Source organism: Dendrobates tinctorius, unplaced genomic scaffold (assembly GCF_039654945.1).
Source record: "Dendrobates tinctorius isolate UK_male_01 unplaced genomic scaffold, ASM3965494v1 ptg000211l, whole genome shotgun sequence".
Lineage (NCBI taxonomy): Eukaryota > Metazoa > Chordata > Amphibia > Anura > Dendrobatidae > Dendrobates > Dendrobates tinctorius.
In genome coordinates, this window is record NW_027361878.1 from 30,645,775 (window position 1) to 30,661,690 (window position 15,916).

Genomic DNA, 15,916 nt, shown 5'->3' on the forward strand with positions numbered 1-15,916 from the left:
ACGTTATGTAAAATGATCCCAATAAAAGCTTCAACTCAATCCACAAAAACAGCAAGTCCCCACTCAGATCTGTCATCTGTTAATAGAAATATAGGGGGCATCTACATTACTGGTAGCACAAACGCTCTGTAAAAGCAAAATGGTTCCTCACCCGCCAAAAAAAAAATCTGCAAATTCTCCGCACTCAACTCCAAATGCCCCTCTCCCTTCTAAGCCCAACAGTGTACCTAAACCACATATGGCATCCATGTTTGGCATTTCTGTAGTGATGAGAACCCGCCTAACTTACGAGTGCATGCCTCCAGAAGCATGAGCTGGGCATAATATACTGGTGATTTCAACGTACTGGTCACTACAGCGTACTGGTCACTACAGCGTCTTTGCCTCTGCAACAAGGTGCTGTCAGATCACATAAAACCTGCTGACAGATTCCCTTCAAAAATAATAATTCTTTATATAAGCTGTGAAATAAGACAGACACAGTTTAGCTCAACATGAAAAAAGACACATTAGTATCTGCATTTATTTACAGTTATACCAAAGAAAGGCATATCCGAGTAAAAGTAAATATACAATTATCAAAAATGTGATTTTTTTTTTTATTTACTTCGTATTTTTTGCGCTAAATTCTTGAATTTGGATTTTGTAGCCTTTTCGAAACACACGTTAAAAATACAGCGTGTGTCTATGATGTTAAAGCTGTTAAATTCTTTATTTTAAAAGTTATTTCGAAAAGCAAATGGAGGAAAATCACTGATAAAACTTGGTCTGTTTTTCTTGTGCGTTAAAAAATCTGACATGTGAATGAGGCCTTACTGAGACATAGGCTTCACTTGTGCGATCCACTTTTACTCTGGGCCATACCAACTGTGAAGGGGGAGATGGTTCTGCACAGCAACTGAATGGTAGATGAAACCTTGAACTCAGATCTGGCAGGATTCAGGGTGTATCCATCAATTCGCCTGTTTCACTGTTTTCTTGAGTTGTGGGTCTATAAAATATTAAAGGAAAATTGATTTGCCTATTCCTCTCGTAAATTTCACAAAAGGAAAACACAAACATGATGACATTGTTCATCAGGGCATCCAAATGCACACAAAGTACAAATCAAATGAAAATTTTCCTCACCTCCCATCACAATATTTTTAAGCAATCAGACATCCCTGCGTGTTATTTAGTCTAGCTATAGGAGGAGGCAGTGGCGTAGCAACTGTTTGTGGCGCCCGGGGCGGTCGAAAAATTTGCCGCCCCTTTGGTCGTTGATAATTCGGAAGCATCCGAAGAGCCCACACTACACTCAAAGATCTAATTTTTAGTCTGCTACTAACTCTGCTATTATTTCTAAATTTCTAGACTTTCAACTTCTTGCAGTTCTCTATATATATGTATGTATTAGCTTGATGATGCTGGATGAAGACCTAATGGCTTTTTTTAATAATAATTTTTAATAATGTGACAGAAAAAAACCCAGAAAGTACAAATTATTTTGGCGGACAGGGGGCGGACACTGACAGCTTGGGGTCCCTGTGCAAGAAATGTGTCCGGGCCCCCCTCCTTTTATGGCGTCAAAGCTACGTGTGTGTGTATATATATATATAGATAGATTATTGATATTATATAGCCACACACACACACATACAGGTATATATTACATAGTCTCCTTTATTATGTATATTGCTGTCCCATACACAGTGCCTTCTCTTGTTATGTACAGTTCCGTCCCTTACATATTGGATTATATAGAGACCTGTTTTTTATTACATACCGTCCTGTCTTGTTAGCTGTATAATGCAATGATGGCTGATGGAGCATGGGAAAGCTTCCTTTCTAATGGAGGAGCTGATGGACTGGTCGTCTGGTCACCGGCTCCTCGATCAGCAGTCATTTTATATCTAACAAGAGAGGGGACCATGTAATAAAAGAGGGCGCTGTGAATAACAAAAATAACAAAAATACACTATGTAAGAGAAAACACTATACATAACAGCAGAGGAAGCTATATAATAAGGGACGGCACCATATATAACTAGAGAGGATGGTAGGTAATAAGGGGCGGTGTTATACATAATAAAAGAGGAAACTATGTAACTAAGGATGGTGTTATACAGAATTAGTGAGTACACTATATACTAAGGGACTGTGTTAGACATAATAAACGATAATGTCTTCCTCCACCTCCCCCTGTTCCTAAGGCCATTATAAGTCCCCCTTCCTCCCATCCCAATCCCCCACACCCCTCATTGTCCTCCTCCCCTCGCATCCCATTATTGTCCTCTCCCCCACCTCCATCATTTTCTTCTCCACCACTATCTTTGCTTTCTCCCCCACCACTCCCATCATTGCCCATTCCACCACCTCCATCATTTCCTCCTCCTCCACCACCCCATTTATTGCCCTTTCCACCACCACCATCATTGCATTCTCACCCACCACCCCATCATTGCCCTCTCGACCATCACCCCATCATTGTCTTCTCCCCATCACTGCCTTCTCCATCACCCCATCACTGTGCCTTCTCCCCATCACTCCCATCATTGCCTGCTCCATCATCCCATCACTCCCATCATTGTCTGCTCCATCACCCCATCATTGCCTGCTCCATCACCCCCATCATTGCCTGCTCCATCACCCCATCACTGCCTTCTCCATCACCCCATCACTGCCTGCTCCATCACCCCATCACTCCCATCATTGTCTGCTCCATCACCCCATCACTGCCTGCTCCATCACTCCCATAATTGTCTGCTCCATCACCCCCATCATTGCCTGCTCCATCACCCCCATCAGTCCCCTCTTTGCCTGCTCCATCACACCATCATTGCCTGCTCCATCACCCCCATCATTGCCTGCTCCATCACCCTATCACTGCCTTCTCCATCACCCCATCACTGCCTGCTCCATCACCCCCATCACTCCCCTCATTGCCTGCTCCATCACCCCATCATTGCCTGCTCCATCACCCCATCATTGCCTGCTCCATCACCCCCATCACTCCCCTCATTGCCTGCTTCATCACCCCATCATTGCCTGCTCCATCACCCTATCACTGCCTTCTCCATCACCCCATCACTGCCTGCTCCATCACCCCCATCACTCCCCTCATTGCCTGCTCCATCACCCCATCACTGCCTGCTCCATCACCCCCATCATTGTCTGCTCCATCACCCCATAATTGCCTGCTCCATCACCCCATCATTGTCTGCTCCATCACTCCCCTCATTGCCTGCTCCATCACCCCATCATTGCCTGCTCCATCACCCCATCATTGCCTGCTCCATCACCCCCATCATTGCCTGCTCCATCACCCTATCATTGCCTGCTCCATCACTGCCTGCTCCATCACCCCATCATTGCCTGCTCCATCACCCCATCATTGCCTGCTCCATCACCCCATCATTGTCTGCTCCATCACCCCATCATTGCCTTCTAGACCATCACTCCCATCATTGCCTGCTCCATCATACACACAGACATACACACACACAGACATACATACATACATACACACAAGACACCACCTCTCTCCTCTCACCTGTCCGCAGCATCGCCCGCGCTTCCTCCCTCACACAGCAGCGGCCGCTGAATGATGACGTCATTCAGCGGCGCTCCTCTGTGTGAAACAGGAAGCGCGGCCTCCGGGCAGGAAGCAGGACGGACCCTTGCCGCTCCGCTCCTGCTATTCACTCTTGCAGGCAGCGGAGCTGCCGTGATCGCATCGCTCCCTGCCCGCCGCTGCACTGCACTGCAGGGTGGAATTGCTGCTGCCGCGCCGCCCCCACACACATGCCGCCTGGGGCGGACCGCCCCCCCCACGCTACGCCAGTGGGAGGAGGACATAGCTGCTTGTAAAGGGTTAATCAGCAACAGGATTATATAACTACTTATAAAGGGCTAATCTTAGTCTATGTCTGCATACACACAGTACCGACAACAACTACAAGGAAGAGGAGACTGGACAGATTTTACCTTTGTTGCTGCTCTTCCTAATCTTCATCTTTTGATGCTCCATAACACCCAAGATTATTCCATTACTTCCAATATAACTTAATTCAGCATGAAGACAGCAGCACAGATCTTATCTGAGTTTACAAGCTGCAAGCTCACAGTCTGCCCCTTAAGGCCCCGTTACACACAACGATATTGTGAACGATATCGTTGCAACGTCTCCTCCCCTCCAGACCCTGGGTACCATCCGCACATGAAGCGCTCACTTTACGCATGGTGCGCATAGCCATATGTGTAAAGTGAGCTTTTCACTGCAATCCTATGGCGGTGGAATCGCCGCGATTCCACAAAAAGAATGGGCATGCTGCTGATTTTTCCGCTATGCGATTCCGCAGCAGAAAAATCCGCAGCATTAGCACAGCAACTGCGGAATCCCATAGGATGGCATGGGATGCTTTTTTTTTTTTTGCGTTTTTGCGGCGATTCCGCAGCGGAAAAAAACACTGCGAAAATGCAAAAAAAAAAGCAACGTGTGCACACAGCCTTAAATGAGTAGATCCTTGAGGCTATGTGCACACGTAGGTTTAGGTCCTGCGGATTTTTCCGCGCGGGTTTGTAAAAATCCGCAGGTAAAATCTCAGGTCAAAAGACCTGCGGATTAGCCCTGCGGTTTAGCCCTGCGGTTTCACACCTCTACAATAGAGAAGATGTGAAACCGCAGCGGAATCCGCACAAAGAATTGACAAGCTGCGGATTTGAACCCGCAGCAAATCCGCGCGGAAAAATCCGCAGCATGTGCACAGTGTTTTTCAGATTACCATTGAAAACAATGGTACTGTACAATGCAGCTAAATCTGCTGCCGCAGGGTCTGAAACGCTGCGGATCCGCAGCAGAATCCGCACCGTGTGCACATGGCCTGAGGGGTTTATTTTGTAGTGCATTGAACATTCATAATGTGATCACAGGAGCTTGTGCTGCTTTGTTTGTGGCCGCACTTCACAGGAGACTGGTAATTTAACAATATACGGTACTTCAATAGTAAATATTGCAGGTTCAAGTGCTCTGGTGGGCTTAAAAAAAAAAAACAATAAATAAAAATTAAAATAAAATTCAAGGTCAAATCACCGGCCCTATTTACATTTACAAGGTTTTATATTTTGATCTCCTTTAACTCTTTGAAGTTTGACATAAGTTTTTTTTTTAAATCTTTTTAGAACACTGAATGATATTTGTTTGCCCCAGGGAGAAAAAAGAACAGTAAAATAAAATATTAATCCTGTGTTAAAAAAATATAATAAGCTCATATTCCTACTTCTCATAAATAAAGTGTTTTTTTCCACTAATTTTTTTGTACTGCATTTTAACAGTTCATTTAAAGTGGATGTGATTTCATGAAAACGCATCTGCTTAAAGTGTGCGGGCTTTTTGGTGTAAATTTTCTCTATGGGCTTGTATAAAGAACATGAAAAAAAAAATTAAAATTAAAAAACAAAATTGTGTTTTTAAGTGCAGAATCACAGAGTTTCTGCACTAGAAATACATGGAAAAAAACCCTCAATATTTTTTGTGCATCAAAAACATATAAGAAAGGGTAAAGCGCAGCAGAAAAAAATAAAAAAACACAACAGCAAAAAGGCAATAATCACAGATAGCTGTTAATATTACTATGCATATACTTGCAAAAATAAAACACAAAAGAAAAAAAAAAAAAAAAGAATTTCTGCACATGTGCACATGGCCTGGGGATTGTAGTTACAGCAAAGTCGTGTACTTGGAAACTGATAACAGCAGAGTCACCAGGATTCGGTATTTGGGTGCGATCTTATGGTGCCAAAGTGAAACAATCGATTCTCTGCTAGAAGCAATGCATACTATGAATTACAAAAAAAAACAAAACTTTGCATTAATGCATGATAAAAGTCTCTGTTACATTGAATGCATGCAGAGATACATTTATGGGTCCTTTCAGTTTCCATGGTGCTGGTTTACAGATTCATCACGTGCTTGAATACGGCTCTTATTCCACTCCACTATGCCACATGCATTTTAAAAAGTTGCAAAACTTTCAGAACATGTTTTAAATATTTGGCAAGAGGTTTAATTATCTGCTGCGTGCGCCTGTCTCCTGATATGTGCACCGTTTGGGGGGGGGGGTCTCAGGACCCAGACCTCCACTAATTTGCCAAATATGAAAAAAACGCCCATAATCTCTTTGAATCTGACAATAAGCTACAGGTTTGTTATCCTTTCGGATCCACTTTAAAATGATTTTTTTTTTTTTGCATTTCACTCTTCAAGAACAAGTGTTCGGATATGTGAAGAATAGGGCAACATTGTGTATATACATTCTTATGTGACTAAGGGTATGTGCACACGTTGCGGATTCGTGTGCGAAATTTTCTGATTTTTTTGGCAAAATCCTCGCGTTTTTTATGCAGATTTTGTGCAGATTTGCCCTGCGTTTTTACACCTGCGGATTCCTATAATGGAATGGGTGTAAAAACGCTGCAGGATCCGCACAAAGAATGGACATGCTGCGGAAAATTAACCGCTGCGTTTCCGCGTGGATTTTTCCGCAGCATGTGCACAGCGGTTTTTTTTTTCCCGTAGAATAACATTGTACTGTAAATCACTAGGAAACCTGCAGCAAATCCGCAACGTGTGCACGTACCCTAATAGCGAGATGCTAAAAAATGTAGTTCTGGTGTAAAGTATGTGAACGTTTATTAAACGTGTTCGCTTTTGATATACCTTAATTCCAAACGCAGCATTGGAATTATTACAGTTTACACATCATCATTACATTTTTTTTTATAAAATCCAAAAAAAAGAATAACAAAACCTTGGGCGCAACAGTGCACTCATATTTATGCTGATTCTTTCCTATAAACCGTTCTGTATTCAGACACTGGATGACAAACATTTCCTCAAAAGTATCAATACAGCGAAACAAGTAAATGTGATACTGACCCTTTAGGTTCGGAACAGCAGAAATAAAATATACATGCCAGCCATAAAACAATCCATTCAAGTGTCATAACGCCATATGCAAATAAGTAAAGGTTTGTAGCGCATTTTCCTTCTTTTTGGTCAAACATGTTAAAAATCCAGAAACTTCCTAGAAGTAAAACAATAGAAATCATTAATTATTCCCATATATATAATATACATGGAATATTGAAAACCACTGTTTGCACTGTGGATGGGGTTGTGCCTGCTGACATCATGCTGATTGACAGCCGGCTCCCCGCAGCTCTGCACTGGGGAGCCGACTGTCAACCAGCATGACGCCGGCAGTGACGCCCCGTCAACAGAACAGAGTGGAGGAGAAGCCGCTGCACTGTCGATGCGACATCAGTGAAAACCACAGAATCGCCAGCAGGAGCGGTCAACCACTCTGTACCGGCAGAGATCGGTGCTGAGCACCTTAGGCATATAGAGAACAACTGCCTTAGGCCCATAGTAAAAAAAGAAAATAATACAGTCCAAAGTAACCATTTGATTTTTATTCACCCATGTGCAACATTTCACCTCTGTTTTAGAGGGTGTAGAAGCAGGAGAGCCAACATTTTGAAATTTAACCCAGCAACAAAAATGCTTGTGTGAAATGCATTTTAAGGGGTTTTAACAGGACTTAAGTATCTGCAGATTAATAGTTTTATGAAGGTGCCCAGTCGCTTTACTAAATCTGCGGCACCTGGGAGAAAATGGACTTTATTTCTCCCAAAAGCCTCCGACTTTCAGTCATAGGCCGGTGTCAAACTGGCAACTGCAATGCGAGAAACTCGCATCAATAACGGCACTGCCGCCAGAGGTTTGGACCGGAGCGTTCAGCTGCATAGAAATACATGCAACCGCATACTCCGGTCCTGAGTGCCGACGGCAGTGTCGAGTACTGAGGCGAATGAGTCGCGCGAGTTTCTGGCTTTGCAGTTGCAAGTGTGACCCCGGCCATACAAACATGCTGGCACAGCTACAGTCATCGCTCACAAAACCGTGAGCTGTGACCGTAAGCACGCATTGGCACTATGACTGACAGCAAGCCCTGCAGTGCATCAGTGTAGAGCTGGCTGTCAGTCAATATGCAATGGTTTGCTTACCGCTGTCAATATTCTGCCTACCAGTTCCTGCCTGTTGGCGGCGGTGCTATTGATGATCTGCCTAACAGTTTCCTGCCTGTTGGCGGCGGTGCGCTCCTGATTAAATGACAGTTTGCACTTTGGCCAGCTATAGAAATAAAGATCCCTCCATTCTTTAGAACAGGGAATATTTTTAATAAGAAGTGAATTGCAAAGCTTCATGGGTTTTTTTTTTACAAAAACTTTGCAATTTAACCCATTTAACAAGATGAGAAGACCCCTGTAAGTTAACAAAAAAACAATTTGTACCAAAGTTAGAAATTAATTTTACGTTGGGTTCACAGTTGCTGGAAAAATCCCACGTTGTGTCTAGGCAGATTTTGCCATAGGTTGTGCTGAGGATTTACTTTGGATTTCACTCCATATCTTCAATGAGTAAAATCCATGGTGGAAAACTGCATCATCTTTACAACATAATGCAAATTGAAAATCTTCAGGATGGCGGTTTTGACTCCCAGTTAGGGATGGTAAGACCTGTGGAAGATCGGGAAGAGCGGACCTGTGCAAGTTCATAAAGGGCGGACCTGTGGAAGTTTGGAATAGGCGGACTTGTGGCTGATCGGAATGGGCGGACCTGTGGAAGATCGGAATGGGCGGACCTGTGGAAGTTTGGAATAGGCGGACCTGTGGCTGATCGGAATGGGCAGACCTGTGGAAGATCGGGATGGGCGGACCTGTGGAAGATCGGGATGGGCGGACCTGTTGAAGATCGGGAAGAGCGGACCTGTGCAAGTTCATAAAGGGCGGACCTGTGGAAGTTCGGAATGGGCGGACCTGTGGAAGATCGGAATGGGCGGACCTGTGGAAGATCGGAATGGGCGGACCTGTGGAAGATCGGAATGTGCGGACCTGTGGAAGATCGGGATGGGCAGACCTGTGGAAGATCGGGATGGGCAGACCTGTGGAAATTAGGGTTCTGGTACCCAACTGAACTTTAGTCCAAAGTTCGGTTCGGGTACTAGAAGTTGATCCTGAATCCCATTGAAATCAATGGGGACCCGAACTTTGGAGCTCAAAAATCTCACATTTATGCAGCAATGAAGACATTAGTACAGCATTGGATGAGCAGTATAATTAACATACAATAAGGAATTTATTAAAGGGAATCTGTCACCAGGTTTTTGCTACCTAATCTGAGAGGCACTTGGTATAGAGAAAGAGAACCAGATTTAAGTGATGTATCACTTACTGGGTGGCTTACTGTAGTTTTCATAAAGTCACTGTTTTGCAGGAGATTATCACTAGCGGACTAGTATACCTGCTGCCTTATAGTCCAACCCTGCCCCCACCACTGATTGGTAACTTTATGCCTATGCACAGTATACACAGAAAGAAGGCAATCAGTTGTGTTGACGGGGTTATACAATGTTCATCATTCAGAGAACTGCTAGGTCTACATAAGATAAATCAGTGATTTTATCAAAACTGTAGCAAATAGGAATGTAAGTGATAGAATGTTGAAATCAGGGTCTCTGCCCCTACATCATTCTGCTTTCAGATAGGGGAAACAAAAACTTGGTGACAGATTCCCATTTAGACTGTCTTTCTTTAAGAATATATAATAAGTACATACCTGCAGCGAACCAGCAAAACATTAATACAAATATCACGTTGTCTAAAAATGCACTAAATAGATGCCATAAGATTCTTAGAAGTAGAATGGTGGAAATCACAACATGAGTAACTCCTGTCACCAATAGGAATATCGGTATGTTCGGCTGAATGAGGCAATCGTCTTTGTATAGCCCTCCTGTTAATGAAAAAAATAAATGAACTCAGAAGTCTTAAGGCCCCGTTACACATAACGATGTCCCAGCGATCCCACCAACGATCCGACATGGAAGGGATCGCTGGGACATCGTTAGGCTGATCGCTGGTGAGCTGTCACATAGACCGCCCCTCCAGCAAGCAAGCTGGTTTCCAATGTAAACAGCGGGTATCTAAGCCGCCGGCTCTTGGATACCCACTGTTTACATTGGAAACCATCGTGCGCTGGTATCTAGGGTAAACAGCGGGTATCCAAGAACCATGCGGCTCTTAGTTACCAGATGTTTACGTTGGAAACCAGCGTCCAGCGTCGCTGATCGCTGGTCTCGTTGCCACACGCAGCGATGCGTGCTGGCCAGCGGGACATCAATGATCAAAAAACGGCCCAGGACGATCCTGCACGATCAGTGATACCCGGCAGGGGGCCGGTCGCTGATCCCCGTCACACACAGCGATCTCGCTGTGTGTGACGGGGCCCTTAGAATGTATTTACTGTAAACAAATTTGTGTCTTTTGCGACATATATCAGATAAGAATATACATAAACTGAAGTTAAAGAGAACCTGATAATGCGATTAATCTAGCGATATGGGGATAATCTGCAGGTTAATAGCATTATCAAGGTGCAGCACCAGGGAGAAAATGAACTTTATTCCTCCCAGTAGCCGCCGGCTTTCAGTCATACAGGCATGCCGGAGCAATTACAGTCACTGCTCACAGCACTGAGCGCTGGAACTGTATCCATGCAACAACACTAACTGAGAGCTGGCTCAGCAGCACTGGCGGACTCAAACAGAAGAAGCCCCTGTGAAAATCAGTGTAAGGATATGTGCACACGCTGCGGATTCTGCTGCGGATCCGCAGAGGATTTAGCCCTGCGGATCTGCAGACAGTGTACAGTATCATGGTAGCCAATGTGATTTCAAATCCGCAGTGCACACGCTGCGGATTTTTCCGTGCGGTTTTCTTGCGGTTTTAAATCCACAGCATGTCAGTTCTTTCTGCGGATTCTGCAGCAGTTTGACACCTGTTCCATTGTCCAGGTGTCAAACCGCAGGCAAATCTGCAGGTAAACCGCAGGTCACTTTACCTGCGGTTTTACCTGCGGATCCGCGGGGAAAAATCCGCAGCGTGTGCACGAAGCCTTAGGCTACTTTCACACTTGCGTTTTTTGGCGCTGCGCACCGTGCACAGTGCAAACGCACATAAAAAAACGCATCATGCGTTTGTGTGCGTTTTTTACGGGTTTGGGTGCATTTTTTAAAAACGCATGCATTTTTTTGCGCATAGACTATAATGGGTGTTTGGGTGTAAAAAAAACGCATTGCGTGCGCATGCGTTTTTTGGGGGCAAGTCAGACGCACAAAAAATGCAACAGGATGCATTTTGTGCACCCGAGCGCACACTACAAAAAAGCGCATGCGCATACAAACATGTACAAATGCATGTGTATGCACACCCATGTAAAAGATAGGAAAAAAACACATGCTTTTTTTGCCCTAAAAAACAGCGCAAAAAAATGCAAGTGTGAAACCAGCCTTAGGGCCCTTTACAGTCCAGTTCATAAAAATCCAAATTCCATTTGTTTTGGAGTTGGATGTGGCCCCTCACCTCTTAGGCCGCTGTGCAGATGCACCAATGATATGTCCTCCCCTGCTCAGCAGTGTATAAGAAAGACTGACAGGTATCTCCCTATACATGCACACAAGGAGAGACCTGTCACTCAAGTGGAGTGGGCAGGGAGAAGCCAGAATAGTCCCGCCTTTCAAGGCCGGCGTCAGCATCCGGCGCACTCGGGCAAGTGCCTGGGTCCTGGTGAGACAGGGGGCCCACTCAGCACCTGAGCAAGATTTTTTTTAAATTAATATAAGTCCGGGGTTGGTCCTTGCCCTCCACCCTCTGCAAAACACTCACCACTATCTTTTTCCAGTGAGAGCGTGCGGTCACGTGGTACCGCTCATTAATGTCATGAATATGGACGCCACTCTACTGCCGTAGGCGTGGTGCCCATATTCATGACCTTAATGAGCGGTACTACGTGACCACGCGCTCTCACTGGAAGAAGATACTGGCGCCTGGCAGGACTTACATATGCCAGGACTCAGGTGAGTGGCGTTGAGAATGAGTGGCGGCGTGCCCGGGGGGAGAATGAGTCGGGTTGAGAATGGGCGGGAGGGGGGAAAGGATGAGCCGGGGGAGAATGAGCGGGGGGGGTCATGGGGAGATGAGAATGAGCGGGGGGGGATGAGCCCATTATCCTGTATGAAGCATTATATGGGGCCCATTATCCTGTATGGAGCATTATATGGGGCTTATTATTCTGTATGGAGCATTATATGGGGCCCATTATCCTGTTTGGAGCATTACATGGGGACCATTGTCCTGTTTGGAGCATTATATGGGGCTCATTATTCTGTATGGAGCATTATATGGGGCCCCTTATCCTGTTTGGAGCATTATATGGGGCCCATTATCCTGTATGAAGCATTATATGTGGCCCATTCTATATGTATGGAGCATTATATGGGGCCCATTATCCTGTTTGGAGCATTATATAGGGCATATTATCCTGTTTGGAGCATTATATGGGGCCCATTATGCTGTTTGGAGAATTACATGGGGCTCATTATCCTGTTTGGAGCATTGCATGGTGTCCATTATTCTGTATGGAGCATTATATGAGGACCCTTTTTCTGTATGAAGCAATATATGAGGTCCATTATCCTGTATGAAGTCATATACGTGGCTCATTATACTGTATGGAGTATTATATGGGGTCCAATAAACTGTATGGAAGACTATGTGATACCCAGAATACTGTATGGAGTTCTATACTGTCCGGTCTTAAATGAAATCTTTTGAATCCCCACTAGGGCACGCACTGTGCTCTGCGAGGATTCGCCAGATTCTGAGCTATTCTACAATTTATAATAGAGATCACTCACGTAATGTAAGAAGTAAGTGGAATCATTGGCATTGAACCATACCTACAGTATATTTCTCTGCTGTATCTGTGCATCATGAATCGTCGTATATGCTAAAGGGGCCCACTGAGACTCTTTCGCTCAGGGCCCACAAAAACCTGGAGCCGGCCCTGCCGCCTTTCCAACTAGTCTCCCTTGCAGCTTTTAAAGTCTGTTTTTCTTTAAAATACTGATGCAGGGGAGGTTCACCAGCAGCTTAAAGTTGATCCTTGTTTGCTCTTCTTAGCTTCCAGCAATGATTTGTTACAGGTTTTCGGGGTACCCAAGTACATGTTAGGGTGAGTTATGGATGAGATGGGCATAGGCTGGCATGGCAGAGAGTGAGAAGTGAGCTCTATAGTGCAAAGTGAGGGCTCATTAAACAGTGATTATTTAGAAAGAGAAATATATATTTTATGTGCTGAGGGCGCGCACATTTCTGCTGTGGAGTATATCATTATACAGTAGGCAGCATCCATTCTACGCGGTTGACCTTTCACGCAGGCAACTTACCCATAGCAATCATAGAAATGCCCAGCATGATCCAAACTGTTACAGCCAACATCTGTAAATCTAGAGAAAATATATAACATTCAATAAAATAATAATAATACGTGTAAGGGTATGTCCAAAGACAACAGGGATTCAGACTATGGAGTGGAGGTAGGTTACTCACCATGCATGTACTAATGTCCGAACAGACAGAAAAAAGTCACCCTACTTCCATCATATTGTCACGCCGCGCTCACCTGGGGGCGGGACCTTGGTCCCGACGTCATCTCTTCTGAGCCGCGGTCGCTCCGGGGGTCCCGCCGGGTGCGCACGCGCACCTCTCGTACCTAGGTTCCTGTCTCCTCCATGTTATGTGTGCGCTTGCGCGCTTCTCTCAGTTCGGCCTCCAGGTCCGTCCTCTCTATGGTACCTGAGGACTCGACCCGGAAGCCCTAGTGCTCATGTGCTATATCAGGCTACCTCTTCCTAGGGGAGGGGCCTGATTATTGTTGTACTTCCTGGCTTGGTCTGCCGTGTCCCTGCCTGGCTGTGCGCTGTATTCTAGTCCTCTGCCTTGCACTCCGTTGTGCCTTTTGGCACACTCGCTGAAACTGCACTCTGCCTGGTACTCTGTTGTGCCTCTTGGCACACGCTCTGAACCTGCACTCTGTCTAACAATTAGTTGTGCCTCCTGGCACACACTCTGATCCTGTGCTCTGCCTTACACTCAGCTGTGCCTCCTGGCACATACTCTGATCCTGTGCTCTGTCTTATACTCAGTTGTGCCTCCTGGCACACACTCGAATCCTGTGCTCTGTCTTATGCTCAGTTGTGCCTCCTGGCACACACTCTGATCCTGTGCTCTCTTATACTCAGTTGTGCCTCCTGGCACACACTCGGACCCTGTGCCTTGTCTTATACTCTGTTGTGCCTCCTGGCACACGCTCTGATCCTGTACTCTGTCTCTTACTCAGTTGTTCCTCCTGGCACACGTTCTAATCCTGTACACTGTCTTTTGCTCAGTTGTGCCCTCTGGCACACACCCTGCTCCTGTACTCTGTTACACTTCCTGGCACACCTGCTGCCCGACTCAGTGCTCTGTCGTGCTCCTTTGCACGCATCCTGCTTTGCTCACACCCGGACGAACTAAGTCTCTGTATACCACGTGTTCCCGTGCCCACGCTTTACATGTTCCTGCAGACACACTCACTCGTGTCTCCTGTGAGCCGGCCGCCTGGTGCCAGCAGTTGTGGTACCTCACCCCCTGGGGCTTGCCCCTGACACTCCCTGTATAGGGGGTGGTCTTCATTAGGCCAGCTCGCCCTGGGAGGGTTGGTGCCACGACCCATGGGTTCCACTCCAGGAGTCATCACACATATCCAGTAGCATTATTAAAAGATCACTTTTATTAGGTATTATTTAAAATGAATAATGTAATATACCCAACAATGACTAAATTATTAATGGAAAAATGGTGGACTGAATCTCTAATGTGCGGATTTTGCTGTCTAATTGAAAAGCACTATTTTTCAAATTTCCTATTGCTGCAATAGTTATATTGATGTGTTAGCAGAACACGCCGCATTACTTGTGGCAGAGACAGCCATCACTTTGGTTTATAAAAATAACACACAAACTCCTAGGTTTCGCCATTAATCTGGCTTCTGCAGGGGTAAAGGGACTTTTAGGGTAGATACACCATTTCTTTGAGCCTTGTTTCATCTGACTATATTTGGTTCCCCCATACAGTAATTTTAAAGGGCATCTGTTTGGACAAAATGACTGTTCAAACCAGGCGCAGGTGCTTGGTGCACCCTTGGGGCTTGGCTAAGAATTTCACTGTACCTTCCCACCTACCGTACTTATTTTGCATTGATCTCCACCCGCCTCATCCTTGATTGATATCTCTGGCTTTAAAGCTACCAAGGAAACAGCAGAAATAGAGGCAAAACAAATAGGAAGGTGCATTGCCTGTGCCAGTCCTTGGTTGGATCAGTCAGACTCTCTAAGTTACACTCCTTCTTTTACATAAAGATCCTTATTTATAATACCGGACCATATGAGAAAACGAGTCATTACTTTTCAAGTTCACGATGAGACTAAAAAGATAGAAAATAAATTTATACTTACAGAAAATAAAGTTATTGTGCATATCTTGTACATCTGAAAAAATACAAAAGAATAATCAAATGAAAAATAATATATGCAGCGGGGAAAATAAGTATCGGTATTTGATACACTGCCGATTTTGCAAGTTCTCCAACCTACAAAGAATGGAGAGGTCTTTAATTTTTATTATAGGTACACTTCACCTGTGGTAGAAAATGTTAAAAAAAAAATCACATTGTATGATTTTTACATGATAAATTTGCATTTTATTGCATTATGCAAATTGTCTCTTCAGAGAGGAAGAGGACTAGAACTCTAGTGCCACCTATTGGAAGTAGCAATCCTAAAAGTCAATGTCGACCCTTTAACGAGTCTTGTTACATGACTTAGGATAAAAGCCAAGCCAGAATCTCAATTTGCAGACACTGTGTTTTTTTTTTTTTTTTTAAACCATTCAGGTTAGTTATAAACAACTCAATATAAGCTCATCAACTTAAACG

General features: G+C 44.8%; 1 protein-coding gene across 1 annotated transcript; it reads right to left on the reverse strand.

The window, feature by feature from the left end:
- Positions 1-505: 505 nt before the first annotated feature.
- On the reverse strand, positions 506-15,466 carry LOC141058182 (transmembrane protein 272-like). Its single transcript, XM_073554317.1, has 5 exons — positions 15,438-15,466; positions 13,329-13,388; positions 9,659-9,835; positions 6,917-7,064; positions 506-991 (listed from the first exon to the last, which is right to left on the reverse strand). Exons 1-5 carry the CDS (start codon positions 15,457-15,459, stop codon positions 940-942), a joined length of 459 nt encoding a protein of 152 aa, XP_073410418.1. The 5' UTR covers positions 15,460-15,466; the 3' UTR covers positions 506-939.
- Between the last annotated feature and the right edge of the window lie 450 nt (positions 15,467-15,916).

Coding starts and splice junctions, on each gene's coding strand:
- LOC141058182 (XM_073554317.1), bottom strand. CDS start 15,459: ATGCACAATAACTTTATTTTCT. Junction 13,389..15,437: donor GCACAATAACTTTATTTTCT/GTAAGTATAAAT, acceptor TATTTTCTCTAG/ATTTACAGATGTTGGCTGTA. Junction 9,836..13,328: donor CATTTCTATGATTGCTATGG/GTAAGTTGCCTG, acceptor TTTCATTAACAG/GAGGGCTATACAAAGACGAT.